The sequence below is a fragment of the Danaus plexippus genome, chromosome 2 (assembly GCF_018135715.1).
Source record: "Danaus plexippus chromosome 2, MEX_DaPlex, whole genome shotgun sequence".
Classification (NCBI taxonomy): Eukaryota; Metazoa; Arthropoda; class Insecta; order Lepidoptera; family Nymphalidae; genus Danaus; species Danaus plexippus.
Genome location: NC_083537.1, coordinates 1,895,569 through 1,915,061, shown reverse-complemented (window position 1 = coordinate 1,915,061; position 19,493 = coordinate 1,895,569). Strand labels below are relative to the sequence as shown.

General features: G+C 31.6%; 2 protein-coding genes across 2 annotated transcripts; one reads left to right on the top strand and one right to left on the bottom strand.

Moving 5' to 3' along the window:
- The first annotated feature begins 1,582 nt into the window (after nt 1–1,582).
- On the top strand, nt 1,583–9,384 carry LOC116779813 (protein-glucosylgalactosylhydroxylysine glucosidase). Its single transcript, XM_032674297.2, has 14 exons — nt 1,583–1,935; nt 2,932–3,263; nt 3,638–3,940; nt 4,165–4,265; nt 4,352–4,487; nt 4,647–4,794; nt 5,452–5,599; nt 6,350–6,440; nt 6,605–6,692; nt 6,950–7,147; nt 7,920–8,088; nt 8,342–8,513; nt 8,656–8,796; nt 9,214–9,384. Exons 1-14 carry the CDS (start codon nt 1,760–1,762, stop codon nt 9,321–9,323), a joined length of 2,313 nt encoding a protein of 770 aa, XP_032530188.2. The 5' UTR covers nt 1,583–1,759; the 3' UTR covers nt 9,324–9,384.
- A 659-nt stretch (nt 9,385–10,043) lies between these two features.
- Nucleotides 10,044–19,328, bottom strand: LOC116779831 (carbohydrate sulfotransferase 11). Its single transcript, XM_032674323.2, has 4 exons — nt 18,816–19,328; nt 17,124–17,381; nt 15,439–15,643; nt 10,044–12,267 (listed from the first exon to the last, which is right to left on the bottom strand). Exons 1-4 carry the CDS (start codon nt 19,065–19,067, stop codon nt 12,038–12,040), a joined length of 945 nt encoding a protein of 314 aa, XP_032530214.1. The 5' UTR covers nt 19,068–19,328; the 3' UTR covers nt 10,044–12,037.
- Between the last annotated feature and the right edge of the window lie 165 nt (nt 19,329–19,493).

Sequence of the window (19,493 nt, the reverse complement as noted above, 5' to 3'; positions counted from 1 at the left end):
ATGCAAGCCTGAATCACCTCTCCTGTTAAATGATTTACATCTAGTTTTATATTGTTTTATATTAGGAAGTATCTCGTGTCACAGAACATAATGTAATATGAGATCTGGTCTGTTCTCAAGATGTATTTTTTCAATTATTATATTTTTAGGTTAAAAAATTTGTAACCTTGAAATAAAATAAACAATGGATTCCTAAAACATTCTTATATGAATATAACGAGAATAAATGTAATGAATGTATAATGCCCAAATAGTGGGCGATATTATATACATCCTTTATGCCCTGGACCTATACACAATTTAGACATATTTATTCAACAGTTTGTCCAAAAGTGATTTTCATTTTTTGGAATTAAATAAATGTCAATAGTAATATTTTTTTAATGGAGAAGTATGATAATTCATATTGTTTATTATATATATTTGTATTATAAGTGTAGGTGTTGTATAAATGGTTTGTAGGGAGCGACACCTCGACACCAAGTTTGCTGCGCGGCGGACCGTGTCGCGGTCGGAGCACGCTCTGCTGCCTTCACTTCTGAATTGAAATTTAGGTACGACTTGTGGTTGAATTTCATTGACTATAGGCATCAAATAGTCCTGAGGTATATAAAGATCGATTTTAGCTATATAATGTTGAGGTAGACGTAATGTTTAGATTCTTATGTATTCAGGAAGTATGCGAGTAAGTTGTGCAATAATTTGGTTAACTATGGACATATTTGGTAGGACCAAAAAATATTTATCTATTTATTTATTTTAACATACAAGTATTAAATGTCCGTATGTATGCTAAATTTTGTTTTCGTCTTTTCTGTATAAAACTTAAAAAAATATAATGTCACAGGTAGTCCGACAAGGAATAAGAGACGGTTAGATTGCCATTTAGGAGAATTTTTGATAAACCTACATATATTATAATATTTGCTTTGATTTTCAAATTTATTGTAGATTTTTCTTAAAATATTAATAAAGGCATTAAATTATCTTATTCTGAGGCTGGCAGCATTTAGGAATATAATGTATCAATGTTCAATTCGCATCGAACCTCATTACAGATTTGCATGAGGCTTCTCGGAGGTAGATTTAAAATTGTCTTGCACTTACAAAAATAATTGACATGTCGTGATTGTTAAATCTAAAAACAAAAGATCAAATACAAAGAACTTAAAATGTTCTGTAAATGTAGTCGGAGCATTAAGTTGTACTATTATTTGAATACTTCAATGATCTAAGCTAAACAATCTGATAACAAAACTCACTAGTTTTCTCTAGTATTGTCTTGTCTTAAATAATTAACTCAGTAGGTCTTTTGGATTGTATTAATTAGGAAGTGACAATTGTATTAGTGCTCCTAGACAGGGTTGTCTATTTAGTAACGGCATATATATTTATATATATAAATACGAAAGTATCATTATTGTTACCGAAACAAAAGTATAATTGGTCGTAATTCACGAATATAATGTGTATTTAAAATCTGATAAGATCACAGGATGGATAGACAATGTGATGACCCTAGGTTTTATTGTAGTTAATAGAACAATGACATTAGCTAAGTATGCCGTGTCAGATAGGTCGCGTAATCTAAAGGGTGACGCGGCTGTGCACGGGCGAGACCTGATTATTACTTCATATCAAACAAGATATTGCTAAAAGAGTAACTACACGACGTTTGACAGTAACAGCTGTTACAGCGAAAAATACTGAACAGAGAAGAATCTGCTAATAAATATTATATAGTTTATAATTTGCTTGAATGTGGTCCTTCTTAGCGAAGAATAAACAAGTGGCGGCCATGCTGGGCTTGTTGGCGGCAGCTTCGTTGGTTGTGATAGTTCTAACCACTAGAGGGAGAACTCATACCGTTGTGGAACAGTTCCCCGTGGAAACTGAGGATGTGAGCGACAAAGCCTATATATTTTCAACGCACAGGTATGTTTTCCTCTTTATTGATTTGCCTTTTTTTTTAAATTTGTTTTATTCCTAAATTAGGGGACTTTATAGAGCGGTTTCGTTTTGTATTAATTATGAGTATTTAAAGTTCCACAATTCTATTAAATAAAAAAACCATGAAATTTATGTGATAATTAAACTTTATAATAAAACATAAATTACTGCGTATTCAAATTAAATTGTCTTATTCCGCAAAACATTTATTTGTAATAATAGTTTAGTCCATTATATTATATAAAATTTTGCACCGAAAATTTATCAATGATGAGAATTTATATCGCAACAATTATTGCGTTATTTTTGTTTATTATTATTCTTATGTGGCTCAATATACATTCGACCACGCAATGCAGGTGAGTCATTAATGAGTTAAGATTAGCTTTATAGTTATTAAGAATAAGTTTTATATAGTTATCAAGAAAATTTCTCTGGATCATAAAAATAATAGTCCGTTCTAGGAACTTATTTAAAAGTGAATAATTTCAACTCGAGCTGTTAGTTAGATTACCCTTGTTAGTTGTTTTATCGTTCCGTTATTAAACTGCTTGTTTTTTTGCCTAATTACCAATACTTTTACGTAAAAGGTACCACTTGATCAAAGAATATTGTCTTTTTTAATTTAATTAAAACTTCAAAGTTTTACCTTAAACGGGCAAGGCTTTATAATTGTTCATTTTGGACATTAATCTGTTGTTGAAGTGAATAAATTGCAACGTATTTAGAAATGTGTTATTATATGTAGATGTATCAAAAAATTTGAATGCTCTGAATTAATTATAGTCTATGTAAGTATTATAACTAATATAATCTATATTACTCGATATTTATTGATGTTTTCTAACGATTCTCTTCTTATTTTATTAACACGTAGGTGGATGTCATAAAGTAAGTAGGTTATCGTTGAATCGTATAAAATAATATGACTGACTGCACCAATTGCGAGACTGCAGTAATATTATATTTATGATTTTTTAGTTTACCCAATGATGACCACTTTATGCCGTCTATCGGCAACGGACATCTGGCTACCAATGTCTTCAGCGACACCGTTTACATGAACGGTTTGTACAACGGTCATAGAGGTGAAAGTCGCAGAGCAAGAATACCAGCTTGGGCCAATATACGTCTCAATTCAACCCTTACTCACTATCCATTCAGTCCTATTTACAGCCTGGACACAAGACATGGTGTTTTTGAAGTCAGAGTGGACAGGGATAGGTCAGTGGTTACTCAGAGGATTTATGCTCATAGATTTTATACAAGGACCATTGTAAATCAAATTGAAGTTATGCCTAAAACTCATACTGGTAAGCAAATCGAAGGGTTTCACTAAAGTGAACATTGTTTGATTATAAAAGTAACTATGTTTCCTATAGCTTATAATACAATTATTATTTCTTAAAAATTTTGAAATTGAAAACAAAGTCTTAGGACTTTTGTTGTCTACATCATTTTGTATAAACATTTCCCGTATTATATAGAAGTAAGTTAAAAAAAATTGGTTAGGTAGAGGACGCATTCTGTTTTTTAGAATAATTTGCTAAAATATTTCTTAAGGCTCCTGCATAGATCTTGTTATTATTCTCTATCCAAACATCAATTAATAAACGTTGGTTGTTATATTAAACATAAAGACTTTATTAATCTTTAAGATTTATAAATCTGACCTATTATTTTCAAGATCCAAATTTTATCCATCACGAAATTTGGATAGCAATAAAGCAAATGGCGGGACCGGATAGCAAGGACATAGCTTTTGAGCCTCCAACTCCTGAAATTATTGGTGACGCAGTCGTTTGGAAGACGTGTGGGAAGACGAGGGAGTCTGAAGATATCGCACACCAGCCGCTTCCAGTGGACGTATGTGCCTACTGGACATCAGTACCAGACCACTTAGTGGTACCCCACGTCAAGGGAAGGGTCTTTACGTTTTTGATGACTGCAGACAAAAACGAGTCTGTTGCCAGAGAAGAATTTGTCAAAGGTGATAAAATCCGTTTCTCATAGATGTAAAGCATAATACAAAAAAAAATTACGAACAGATGTTTCTGTTAATTTTTAATTGTTACTAAAACAGGTTGACAAAAATAATGATATTATTATATTTTTTATGTACACGATAAATACCCGTATATTCAATCAGCTCAAAGACTTTGACTGATTCTTATTTTTTAATAAGCAAGTAAAGTAAACTGATAAGTACGATAGTATTACAGGAAGATGGTGAGGAACTGTTCGAGAAACACGTGGAGATGTGGCTCAAGCTTTACACCCAAGCAACAATGGAAATAGAAGGAAATCTACAATTAGTGAGTTTTATCTTAGTTAGTTATTTGGTCGGCACACGTTACGTTACAAAAAAAAACTCTATTTATAATATTTCACAAAATTTCAGGCTAAAATAGTTAATGGCATCTGGTATTATTTGTTGAGTTCATTACCATCCGAGGAGTCACACCTGCCTCTTGACAATTTCTACGGCCTCAGTCCAACGGGATTAGCAAGAGGCGGAACGTTTGATGATTATGAGGGTAATGAAAACCGGAAACTGCTGTAGTATCTTAATTACAACCAACGCTATATAAATTTAAGAACAAAAAAAATATCTTGTTATATGAATGTTTAATGTTTCAACGTTTTACGCTCCAGAACAATTTACAACTATTTCAATCTAACGAACTCTATTGAAGGTCACAATTTCTGGGATACTGAGATGTGGATGTTTCCACCGATATTACTCATGTACCCGCGCTACGCACGTCAACTGTTACAGTATCGCCTTGACCGGGCCCATATCGCTGCTGAGCTAGCAAAACTTACCGGCAATAAAGGATATAGGTCAGATATTATTTACTTAATTAATTTAATAGGCGCCTTCCTTATTAAGGAAACCATTAAGGAATATTAACAAGACACAAGACATTTAATACTATTACTTTATTTTAATATTTTATGTTTAGTATTAAACTATAAGTGTACTTTAAAGTTTAATGCGATGGTAACAAAAATCACATCGGCTTGATAAATAATTAGATAATAATCACTTACGCCTTTAGTATTACAACAAGCAAAAACATTTTCCAATGACTTAGTAATAACTTATCTACAAGTTTATGAAACTTAGGACTTGGGAATTATATAGTTAAAGAAAATGTTTGAATTATAAACCTAAATTTTGTTATTTAAACCCGATTTTATATTATTGTAATATTTTCACAACTACTTTTTGCCACGAGGTCGTTATATTTTTAGATTATTCCGAGACTCGCACTTCCAGAAATCTTTGCTATAAAAAATAAAATAGGCGCTTATAAAATTAATATACTCTTGAGATAAAATATTAAATTATTTTTGCATTTAATACAACCATATATTAATCATCTTGGTGCTTAAAATTAGCATTTATACGATAATTCGTTAATTGCTTGAGCATTAGATCAAATGTTTATAGAATGTCCTGTGTTATTTAAAAGCAGATATAATCTTTGCTTCCAGATATCCTTGGGAAAGCGCCTACACCGGTATTGAAGTGACGCAGCCGTGCTGCCCGGAGGTTGCGGAGTTTGAGCAGCATGTTACTGGGTGTATATCGTTCGCAGCGCGGCAGTACCTCGCTGTCACCAGAGACGAGGATTGGCTGAAGGTATTTTAATCACTCTACAAGGTTTTTGACTATTTTAGAGTGATAATGAGATATAAGACTTTCGCGAGTATTCATTGAAATAAAACTAATATTTTCGGTTTACTACGCGTTATTTTATTATTTTATAACTACATACTACCGACGTTTCGTTTATTTTGCTGCAACCATGGTGACCACGATCACGTCGCTTGTTGCTATTAACAATAAAAAATAAGACGCCTCGTAAAAACAGTACCTAGTAATAGCTGTTCAACGATCAATTTATTTCTGAAGGTAAAAACAGAATACTGTAACAACCACGCCATCTCTCATCAAAAGCTACGAACTAATTCCAACATCTAATAGTTTTATTTATTTAAGAGCATATTATTCTTGATATCCCCATGAAATGGCAACCTCTGTTTTCTATTGAGCGCCTTTTTGAGTAGGTCCAGGGTTTTATGACCCTTGAGTGAGCGTTTATATTGACTTGAAACTGTACCTCCTTGAAATGAAGGTTTCATATGTATCTTTGTTGATATAATTATGCGTTTTTAGTATAGTTTATATTCTTATTTATTTTAAAATGGGATTTATTTCTTATAGCCAGTATTTCTTTATGCCTTCGACAATGTTTACCTACCCTTAAAGTCTTGACAATACACTGGCTGGTAATGAATGTACAAAAACTGAACTTTCAGAAAAAAAATGTTATAAATATTTGTATATATATATTAATAGTAATTAATTAAACCGTTATTGAGTTAACAGCACGGCGGTTGTTCGATAGTCACCAACATCGCTGAATTTTGGGCTTCCCGGGCGGTTATCAACTACACCACAGGATTATATGACATTGAAAGTAAGCATATTTTTGACTTGAATATTCCTACTGATTTTTTACACATACATAAACTTGCAGACAATCATTCACACAGGTAGTAAACATATAAGGGATTTTAGTTTGTTGTTAAATGAAAACCCTGCTTGTAAATGTGCTATAACGAGATGCTCTTTGTGTTTCAGACGTGATGGGACCAGATGAAGACCATAGTAATGTAACAAATTCAGTTTTCACCAATGTCGTCGCTGGTTATTCACTTTATTTAGCGGAGTAAGTAAATTTATTATTATTCTTCTAAATCTATAGGTCTCATGTCCTCATTTAGTTCCGGTTCTTTCCTTAACTGGACCTTGATATTCAGTTCGAATGCTAATTATTTTCAAAACTGCTTTGAGCATTAAAAAAGATTTCACGTTTTTTAGCGATATCCAAATATTCGTCAATGTTGACCTTAACTAGCTAATTGCTTGCAAATAAATTAAAACCACATTATAAGAAAGCCTATTGTGATAAATTTTATTTAACAGATATGTAGCTTGTCTTTGCAAATCCTACTACATGGCAAGAGACCCAGGCCACTGGGCGGATATTGCGTGGAGTCTTGCGCTCCCCTACGAATCGAGAAGAGATTACCATCCTCAGTTCCAGGGCTACCAGCGAGGAGATACCATCAAGCAGGCTGATGCTGTTCTACTTGGATTCCCGCTTATGTATCCAATGAATATGTAAATATATTTGTTTCTCTTCTTCTTCCTCCTGGCAATAATCCCAGCTTTAGCCAGGGTCTGCCTTACTGCTCAAACTCCTCCACTTTGCACGGTCTTTGGCATACTCGGTGGCAAGTCCATTGTCCATATTTGTTTCTAGAATTATCTAATCCAACCTTGAATGCCACTTTAGATGCCACTTTATATAAATATGTTATCCAAAATTTCATAATAACATTGTACAAGTATAAAAAGACCGCGATGAGAAGATAGTCATGCCTCTAATTTATCTCTTAATCATTAACAATCAAACAGCGGAGCGTCAATAAAGTAAGAATTGTTATTACTGGTGCCTCACCTATTAAATCATTATAAGGGTTAATAGTACGAGTGTGAACAATTTAGTATTGGGTCACATTCATTACCACTAAGGCCATTACGATACACTACAATGGAGACAACAATGGACACATCAAAAGTTTAATGAAATAGAAAAGTAAATTTGTATTTACGAGAAGGTTATTTGTGTCAACCATCATGTAGCTGCAAAGAGCCTTAATTCGTCATATTTATTTTAAATAATTTGTTTTCTTATATTAAGGTATTGCAAAGCTCATTGTGGGAAAGCTTTTAATGTGTATCATCTAAGGAGGTTGTTTTTAAATTATAGTACTGTCATAAAATCTCATGAATGGATGCAACTGTCCCTGCAGTTAATAAACGTAACAGCTTCTGAAGAGATATTTAATTAGTTTAGATGTGATTGTTCTTAAAACCCTTATTGTTCCAGCTCAACCAGAGCGAACGATCTGTCGTACTACGAGTCTGTGACACGTGGAAGTGGTCCCGCGATGACGTGGAGCATGCACGCCATAGGTCAGCTGGACTTGAAGGACAATTTGCGAGCGGCCATTTTGTTCAATAAAAGCTATGAGGGATATGTTAGAGAACCATTTAAGGTATCCAATCTCATTGAAGTTAACTAATCATTGCGACTCTTAAATAGTGATTGTTTTAATATCACTGACTACTTGATAGGAAAAAGCATCAGATAAGACCTCTCCTGACCATACATTTTTGAAACATGGTGTTCTAAATAGTTCGAAATGTTTAAATCAAATCAAACTATGAAATTTTCTGTTATACCGTTGGTTCATATAGTTAATATTTTAAGTATGTGTTTTTTTACAAAAAGACATTCCACTGTATTAGATTTGGTCTGAGCTTCGTCGTCCACGGTTGGGTGCTGTTAACTTCCACACAGGAATGGGCGGTTTCCTGCAGGCATTAATGTTCGGATACGGCGGGATCAGAGTTCATCTGGATAGACTGGTTATAACGCAGCCTCAACTACCGCCTGAGGCAACCAGATTTAAGATAAAAGGTAAACCATGACACAAAGTTAGACCGCACTACTATATTGCGTCTTTCAGATTTATTAAACTATCCTATTTGGAAATCTTATACACAAAGTTTTTTTTTTGTTTAAATTAACTAAATATATTATAGTGTATTTTTATTTTTAGGAATAAAATATCTCGGATCAAACCTCGCGTTAGACGTCGGCGTGGCAACTACAACGCTGACTGTGTCCTCGATGGACGACAACTGGCCCCTCATTATGAACAATGGAAAATATAACATTACCTTAGTACCGGGGATGACGGGTGAGTTTCAATAATCCTGTAGATAAAACGATTTAATCTATCCTAAACATCGTACGATGTTCCTGCAATAAAAATTGATGCGCTGTGTAAATACCAAAACTATGTATATTTATTACTTGGGAGATAACCATTGATATTTTTACTTGACAATTAGGTCGCTCATAATTTATGATGGAGATGATAAGGTCTGTCTTGTGTAGATAATATTTATCTATACTTTATATTAAAATTTTGACGGAATGATGTATGGTTTATGGTAAATTTTGTAATGTAAACAAAGATCAAGGAGATCGGATGTATACTCGCGATGGGGACTTAAAAAATACAAGGTCGCATTAGAGAATTAATTCAAGAAATTTAGCTCTTTCCAATAACATATAATTATCAACAAAAGTCCTTATATATTTTTTTTTTCAGTGACACTTAAGGGCCAAGGACCATTCACTATTCGCGCCGATTCGTGGAAGGATTGCAAGTTACCTGTCGACATCATCGGCCAGAACTATTTGAGGCCGATAGGACTTTAATATTATTTAAATTAAATTAATATTTATATGTATTTTTTTAATAGATTATTATATAATTTAACTCAAATCTATGACAAATCCGTTTCGAATTGAACTTTGGTTTTAATTTATGTGTTGGAAAAAAGATATGCTTGTTTATGTCAATACGTTAAGATCCGTAAGACAAATACTTTAAAGAATTATAAATTCTCGGAAGTCTCGTCTAAGACAACCTTGATCTTTTCAATGGATCCTTTTAATCTTTACGTACGGCAGTGTTAATAATGAATTGAATCGTCACATTAAAACTACGCGTCATTTAATTTAACATTTAAACATTATACGTAAACTGATAATCATATTTGATGATTTCAATAAATGTCCATTAACTGTTTAGCTGTAATGGACTCTTAGTACCTTATTTGTTATGTAAATAAATAAAAATTCTATGTGTTTGTATTAAAAAATAATTCTATTTAAACTGTAATAGGAATTAAATATGAGCATATTAATCATCTGTGAAACATCTAATAAACGAACGCTGGCATCGGTCAGCCGAGAATTTTTTGCTAAAATTTTTTGGACCGCAATTTTTTTTTTTGCAGCAAAAACTCGCACGGCAAGAATCCTTACACCCGACGTCATATCTTGCGATTTAGAAATTTATGCGAAAGTATATTTAAAATCACTATACAAAGAAATACTTACAAAAATACGTGGGTGAATAACAAAAAAAAACACTTATGTTCCAACTATATTTATTGGGTACTAACCAAAAAAAAAAAAAACAGACCTAAATCGCACTTATAACATTATTTTATACGAAAAAAAAAAACAATCTTAAAAAATACATTTACAGCCCGGTAGTATCTAATAGATCTTTGCCGAAATTCACTGGAGTTTAACAAAATATTTAATACAAAATGCAACACATTATTTCCGTTTTTCTATTTTAGTATTTTTATGTGGTTTTGGAGCGTACATACATATAGGTATTATATATCACAGAGAGCTTTGGAATATATTTTAAACTAATATCCAGCTCTTATATGTATTAACAATTCACTTTATATAACATTCCATAAGTGAGGTATTGGTCGTAAATTCTATAAACACCTAAGTATACGTTCAGTATGAGTCTAAGGAATTATAGTAGGGAAATTAATGTATAACTATGAATAAATAAATTTACTCTGTGCTTTGTGTGCACTGTTTATTGAACAGATGAAATTTATCTTTTGGAAACGAATTAAATCCTTACAAAACCCAATTAGCTGAAGTCTAGATGAAAAATTATAGGTTATTTGATGAATGCAAATATTACGTAATTATATTTCTCATTATATATGCTTAGTCCAAGTTTGCATCGTTGCACTACAAACGAATAGTTTCTCGTGTCTCATTCGATAACCTACGTTAATACTGTAAGAAGATATGTGAATAAATAACCGTTAACGCTGCGTATGTAGTGACGATGCCAACTTGGACTAAGTATACTATCGTGGAATGTATTGTATTTTGCGGTAGTTATACTTATAGCATAATAACGCAGAAAGCTTTCAAAGCTTGCGATGTTCCTAAGTACGAGTGTGATTGTTAACGAAAAGCTTTCCAGTTTTCGGTATCATCATAAGTATAAGTAAAAAATTTCGTAATATTATATGTTAAGTGGTGTTTCGTGTGTATGTACTCGTTTCGTGAAGGCGAATACTAAAGATTTAGTTCTAAAAACAGATAAAAAAACAAGTATCTGTTACCTCAAGTTAAGTATCTACAATATTTATATAATTCTATATGTAGCTGTGGATTTATGTAAAATATTCTCAAAACATAATTTCTCACCTGACTTCGTTCGCTTATTAAAACATACATAAATAAATAAATCAAACATTTCATCAATTATATTTGACAAAACGCATTACCACTAAAAAGGCAACAGCGGTTAATCAATATTTTTGCTGACCGATAGATAACCTTTGTCTTACGAAGAGCAAATTCTTATCATTTTTATAATTGACAGAAATCAATAACGAAATCAGCAAACATAACAGAATTGATGCCGGCGTCAAAAAATTATTTATTTAATCGAATTATAAAAATATATGAATATTTAACGTACTTAAAAAATACAGGCCATTGATAAGTCGAAGTATTTTTACAATACAGCATCAATTAAATAACTTACGCAACAAGTCGCTGACATTAAAACGGCTTGGCGTTTTGATGACTAAGAATTGTTATAGAATATTTTATGTAATTATGTATATATATATATATATATATATATATATATATATTAAGTATTATACAATCTATATACAGATATGTATAGTCGGCTTGTATAATACAATGTCCGTTTATATTTGGTACCTATCAATACTATTCATATAATCGTATTTTATTTGTATAATATAAATAAAATATGTTTGTGTTCATTAACATTAATGTGACATAAAACTATTTTTAAAATTAATACCAAAAGAATATGTATATTAAAAATATTTTTTTTATGTGTACATACGAAAATAATTAAGGATTAATTTAAATATGATTTCGAAATGTGTGTACTTTTTTCTGAACACGAATAAAAAAATCTTATCGAACGTAACAAAGACGATCAAATCGTATCTCTGATATAGATTCCTTACGTACACGTACAACTTATATTAACAGCTAACAGAAAGACACTTCGTTAATCGTATCGCAAGTGCCCTATTTTGTTCGGTATAAATGTATCAGCCGAGGTCGAACCCCACGACCTCATCTAGATTATAGTTGAATATGCTGAAATCGTACTTGTAAAGCTTGTACAGCTTCCTGATGAGCGGCAGATCCAGCTGTGAGAAGTAGTTGTGCAGCTTGTTAGCCGTCTCCGATGTGTGGCTCACGTGAGGGAACTGTATGTGGGAGGCATTGATTGTATGAAGAGCTAGCAGCGAGTCGTCCACCAATGTCTCGTATTTACCTGAAATTTTTTAAATTCGTGAATACACACGAATGTACCGAATTAAATTTGTTTTTTTTTTTTAATATAAAATATTTGGCATATAACTTTCAGATTATCTTAGTATCTTACTATTAAAACAGTATAGGGGCACAAATATAAATTTTTTGTCTATAATTATTACTATTAAGATATTTGTTCACAAGTAAAAAAAATATTAGCAATTCGTTTGGAGAAAACAGTTGAATACCAGAAAAAAAATATCATTATTTTTATAAATATAAATAAGAAATAGGATGATGTATAGTTACAATATTGTAGATATTATTTATTACATTTTGCTACGTTGAGTTAATTAATTCGACCATAGTATATTAAAAACCAAACTATTTAATATAGTGACCCATAAACAAAGGAGGTCTGAGTATAATAACATAAAAAATACACGTTCTTAAAACCTCCTTTCTTTAAATAAAGGCTGTTTATTCAAAACCGAGGTCCAATTTTACCAGAAGTAAATTAAAAGGATGTACAAAATTTTCGTTCCGATATAAAGAAAACCCTGACCCTGATTAGAATTACGTACGTTGATGTTATCACTAACGTTTCCTTTGTATAATTAATACAAACAAAATAATTATGCCTTTTACTATATTAATGCATATACAAATATAAAGTTAAATGGTTCTTCGGCTGTTATACTTTTGTCCGTATAATCCATCATTCAATCTCATTCCATTCACTCGTCATTCATTATCGTTCACCCGTTCAATGCCCACCACTGAATCAGTACACAAAACAAAATCCCAAACCTATATCAACACGTGTAAAATAAAATCATTAATTAGCAAGAAGGAACTATGGGTAATGACGCAATCTGACAAAAAAAAATACGAAAAGCAATACAGCTAATAACATAGCGCTGGATAAACGTTATTTGAAACCGAAAATAATACAAGCAAGCCTATAATTTTACTTGCTTACGTCTAGACCGTGCATAGATAATCATATTAGTCTACAAACATTCAAATCATTTTCTTAGTGGAGCCTTAAACTCAATTTAAGACAAGACGGTTTTTTTAACTTCGACTTGACTGTAACTGTTAGCCCCACTGGCTTTGTATAAAAATGTAAAATGTATATTTATAGCGTCACTAAAAAAAATGCTTCATTTTATAACTTGGATACATAAAAATATGTCGCTTTAAATATTTTAATCCAAAAAATATCTTATGCGCGAAGCTTTAAGTTCTAAAGTTGTATAAACATAGTAACTTTATAATCACTGCTTATTACTTACAAAAAACAGAGGTTTTTATAATCATTAAGTAAACGACAGTGACGTCACATTCATGTATTGCGAGAATAGTTTTATCTTTTTAAACAATAACCGCACCTTCAAAGATATTGTGACTCAATAGCTCACACATGACGACATGCACTTAAAATTAGATAATAGACAAGAATTATTGCTTAGATATATACGTAGAAATACTTAAAAAATTAATGTATATATATATTGAACGATTAATTAAGGGTGTATCAAGAGTTGGATACAAATAAAAACATTGACATTGGCAGAATATTCCACGAGTCCAATGCGAATGAAGCCACAGCATAAAAAAGACGTCAACGTCAAAATTTTGACAATTCAGTGGAGTGCAAGTAACTATAAACTAATACCAATTTCTTATAGAAATAAATATGTACAGAAAATTAATTAGTGTAGAACTTCTGATATATCATTTATTGATTGATTTTCAGACAATTCAAAATAATGTCCGATTCAAATTAAAATAAGACGGCAAATAAAGAATAATTAAATAATGAAATTAATATCTATATAATTTGAATATTAAAGTAACCTTGTGGTTCGTAGTTCGTAGCTAATGTATATATTTTAAGACCTTGTGGAAAAAAAAAATTACGTGTCCAAAGACAATTTAATAGACGAACGTCTGTAGCTGCAAAAACGAATTATCGATATATATTTTTGTACATAAACTAAAATAAATGATAAACTATAACTATAGTTTATGCTTCGATAACTAGGTAAAATTAAGTGAATCTGATAAAAAAAAAAACCTAAAATACACTATTCAACTATTTACTGTTTCAGCCATAAAACTATGTAAGCATACCTATTATAGGTTAAATATTTTTAGTTTATATTACGGCTTAAACTAAAATGTATTCATATTTCTATGAAAACAAAATCCGTTAGCGGCAAACAGTTTCGAGTTTAAAGTTACAGCTATTAATAGTCAAGGCTAAATAATACCACAATCGGCTAGATCTAACAACGAATCGTTGGATCTTCGTATAAGATATGTTAGAACGTAGCGAATAAACGGCTCTCTTATGAGAAACTCCGATCGTATGTAAAATTATGTCACAATGTTAAAGGTCTATTAGGAAACTTATAATAAATGTATTAATTATGAGTAATTTTATTAAACATGTTGAAGATAGCTCTGGAATACTTGGTTTACGTCAGTGACGTAAACATGATGACGTCAATCATTTATTTACCATTTTCATATTTCTACAATTTACATGGAAAAAAAAAGTAATAAAATAAAATAATGAAGATGTTATCGCAACTTCGGCGAGTTATCTGAGAGAAATCGACTCAAAGAATCTACCGATACTTTTTATTATTATTTCCCGGTTAAAATATATTTATATATATTCCAATAGCCGATAGCTGATATATAATATGTTTATTTCGAATATACCTATAATTAATTCCGAGCATTTACATGCATAAGATCATTGGGTGATAAAACCGTTCGTTATATGTAATTCCTTTAAGATCTAAGTGTATTAATATTGAGTTGAAGATCCTTATTTATAAAAGTTATAAGATTATTATAGAAAAAGGAATATACAGAAACATACAAGCTTAGTTGAAAACGCATCAGGAACATTATACCGGAGGTTGCATTTCGAATGTGCACGTGTCCTTAGATTTTTATCTTATTTTTTCTATGGGACGATATTCTCACCATGCTATGGATTCAACGTGCTGGTGCCGGGTCCACTGCGTTGCAGGGAGAGGAGCTTCAACAGTGCCTGGGACTTGCGACCCAGGGATAGCTTTAAGGGGCGCCTATCTAACGCGCGTTAAACACTCACCTCCTCCATATCAATAAATAAATACATATGAAAAATTTTTACTATGAAACTCACCCACAAGTGTATATTTTATAAGGCAGGGGTGACACAGACTGGTCATGGGCTGCCAGTGCTCGTTGTTGACGATGTCTTCCAGCTCCTTGGATTTGCTCGTGAGGAATAGGACGAACTCCTTAAACGTGACGTCGTTTCCGTACTCCAGGGACTCGTTTGATGGATTACTCCGGAAAGCTTTGATAATCCGTTTACCGATTCTATCCTAAAACAAAAATAATATACCTACAAATGGAGCAGCTACGTTTAACGTATATACTGGTACAACATTAATTAGGCTCGTGAAACGTTTGCGCGTGATATTAACAATGATTTTACTCTATTAATATAGTTATTATTTGGTGTAATTGAATTCCTGACAACAATAAGAAAAATGACGTATGTCTTAAACGTGCAAAAAAATAAGAATTGGAAAAGTGAGTGATTTAAAAAATTCTCTATTTTTTGAAAGATAAGCTTAAGTGATTAACGAATTGAAGCATTGTCAGTACTCAACTAATTATTGAGGCAAACCAATGTTAAGTATGTATAGAAAAATAGTATATAAGACTCGTATATAATAAAATTATAACTGTAGAAAGGACGAAACCTCTCAGCATCTGCGGATTCACCGTGCGGGCGCCGGGTCCATAGCGATAATATTCATAAAAATTGCACGTAAAAAGCTAATAAGGAATCAGATATCGTCTTTTTTTTTACTGCATCTGTTACTTTACATATAGAATTGATTAAAATTCTTAAAAATATTATTGATATTAAAATAATCTTCACTTAACTAGCATTAGATAAGATATTCGCTTAAAAATCACCGAGTCTACGGCTCTGTAATCTTTATCGTGTTTTTTCATACAAATTATACTTAATAGGCGATCTTAAGAGGTTTCAGAAATTGCCGCACTGACAAAAAATATATATGAAAATTGAAAAACTACGAACAAACACGCAAACAGAAACACATAAAAACGTATACCCAAAAAATATGATATATGTATATATATATATTGTCATGGGTCATTATTTTACAACGACTATACGAAAACCACTACCCATATTAATTCAATGATTAATAATTTTTAACGAATGTTTAACATTTAATTCAATTGTTTTGTCTCTAGTCAGAGAGATTCAAACAGTACTTTAAAAGAAACTAGAAAGGAATGACGGCGTTATAGTCCAAGAGCACTAATTATCTTATTAACAATTTTCTTGCTCGTGACTCTCAATGTCAAATTAATTTTAAAAACAGTAGTTTTATATATTGTCAATGCGTTAAAAATGTTAGTCGCACAGATGTTTTACGATTCAACATAAAAGTTAGTGATGTGAAAAAATTGTCAGTCATTTATATATTTTAATTACATGAATAGTGAAATTTCAAATATCGAAAACCGTTATTGAAATGTTTATTTATATTTTAACGTAATCGTAAAATTTTTTGCCGGTTTTTTAGTGTCACAATGAATTGACGTACAATTTTATTCGTTTTCAAATTTTCGTATATTACATTAATACAATTGATAGTAATTTTAATCTTGTGTTTTTATTTATATTCAAAGATATACAAGATAGCTTGAGAAAAATCTCATTAGAAAATCTTCGTGAAACGAAACGCAATTCAGAGGCTTCATAGAAAATATCACATTATGTTATCTATTAATTTACCAAACACAATGTTAAAAACTTACCTGAAAATACTTAGCGCTTTGATACGTTCCTTCCAGTTTATTTCTATATGCTGATAGCAGTCTTTCGAATGGATTTCTGACAATTATCATCTTGTGGTAATTGTCCAATATTATGTCTCTCTGTTCCGTCGGCACCATGGCCAGTGTCTTGAACATGCCCGGCGAATGCGCGAGGTCGGCTGGTATTGATAGAGCATCCATGTTGCTCCATTTTCCGGTCAGTATCATGAAAATTCTCTTCCAATTCGTACACGCCACCTACGAAGTTATTAACAATTTTTTTGACTGCTGAACAAGCTGATATCAACGAATGGTTACGGTTTAATATAACAATTTTAATATTCGTATACATCTCGATCGGAAAATACAATTTTAAATGAGATTCTTTACTAGTCGAGTTTTTTGTTATTAAATAATTAAAATAATAAGCATAAAAAAAAACAATTCTTAATCACGCTAACGTAAAATCTTAATTTTTATTAAGAATACATGAAGAAGGATCATGTAGATGCCTCAATTTATATAGCGTCTAAGATATTTTTATTCAAACAGAGCGTTTAAGACAGTATTGTACTTAAAATGTATGACGTCATAGTACAACACAAACAGTTGAACGGAAACCCTGATTTTTTCTTTAATTTTTCCCTTTGCCGGGCAAAAGTAAGACTGTCACCTGACAATTAATGGTCAAAAGTACATATAATATGTTATTCTAACAGTGTATTTGCAATACACATAAAAACACGATTGAATTAAGTATATTTAACCTTCGAAGGCAACGCAACATTCAGGCTAGATTAAATTTTAGGAAGTCTTGACTGTTTGATAAGCAGCCTTGGGATCTGTGATCGACAGAATCTTACGTAAGGGATGAGATTTACGTATAGTTGTGACTTTTTTGCATTTACAAAAAAAAAAAGAAAATTTACAGAATAATACTTTTCTTATACTATTGTTACGAAATATATTTCTTTCTAAAGTTCCCATAAGGTTTTTCGAAGACCGAAACAAGCTCATCTCAGACGATTGCAATGCCGACGACGACTTTGTAACTCTTCTCTTTTCATATAAAAAAAAATATTACTTTTTTTTTGTTCCACAGATTATTTTTCAACGATAACAAAAACTTCAAAGTAAATTTATTCGACGCTTATTAATATACGTATAATTTAGTCGGTTTATGAAATTAATCTTTCGACACCCAAATGTTTAAAAGAAAAACAATATAGCTCTTAAGAGATGTGCAGTAAAAAATATAAAATGATAATGTAATTAATGAGTATTCATTATAACAACTATGATTTATAAAAAACCGGCCGAATGCAAATCGGCATCGCGCAAGAAGGATTCTATGTATAAAAATTAGTAAAAAATATTTTTTTTACTACAGGAGTATTTTTGTATATGTTATATAGACAAAAAAGGATGATCTTTAAAATAAACACTGGTTATTAATAGATAAAATTTTTTGGACTCGTAAAATGCTCGGATAAAACAAAAGATACTTGGAACTACGTAAAATGTTTTATTATGATGTCCCATTGTAACTGTAGGGGCACGATAGTTATAAATGAAAAAAAAAATATCTGTATATTTCTCTAAATACCAGAATTGGTGTTAAAAACTTTCAAGTCATTTTACATGCGCCGTAACATTCCTAATACTTAATAGTAATTACCTAAAGTAACTTACCTTTGGCACGTAGCAGTACAGAAGTTTGTGATCATCGTCGACTAAAATATGTTGAAGCTGCGTCTCCGTCAACTCATCTAAGGTCCATCGTAAGTTTAAGCGGTTGCAAGACTCCTGTATGAGTTCTTGGCGGGCCAAGTTCAAGGACTGGGTCAACTCCAACGAATGTTCGCTAACAAGCTCATTACCATGGCAAATGACGCAAAACAATACAAGCACGAAAACCAAAAATAATCTGCCTGTAGCACGCATCTCTTGCCATTAGAATATTAATGCAAAATATAGACTTTCGCGAATTACAAACTACTTTTGACTTTACAATTAGGGCACGTGTATAATACTTAACGCTTCACTTTGAATTTATTGGACACCTAAGTATTTCGACGAATAAAACACTTTCTTATTCATGATACCTTATTTAATAAAAACAATATAAAATATTTAAAATGTTAAGTACGATTCCGATCACATTCATGACACCATTGCCATTCACCGACTTTAAAAGTCGACTAAGTTTCTAAGTTATAATAATACAGGTTCATTCGTCTCACTTATGAACGAAGACCGAATAAATACAAACCGGTTGGATTGGTTGGATAAGGAGTGACAGCAGTGAATGAGAACTAGAACTATAGATAAAAAATATTTGATATAATCTGTGGTAAAAAGAGTATTGAG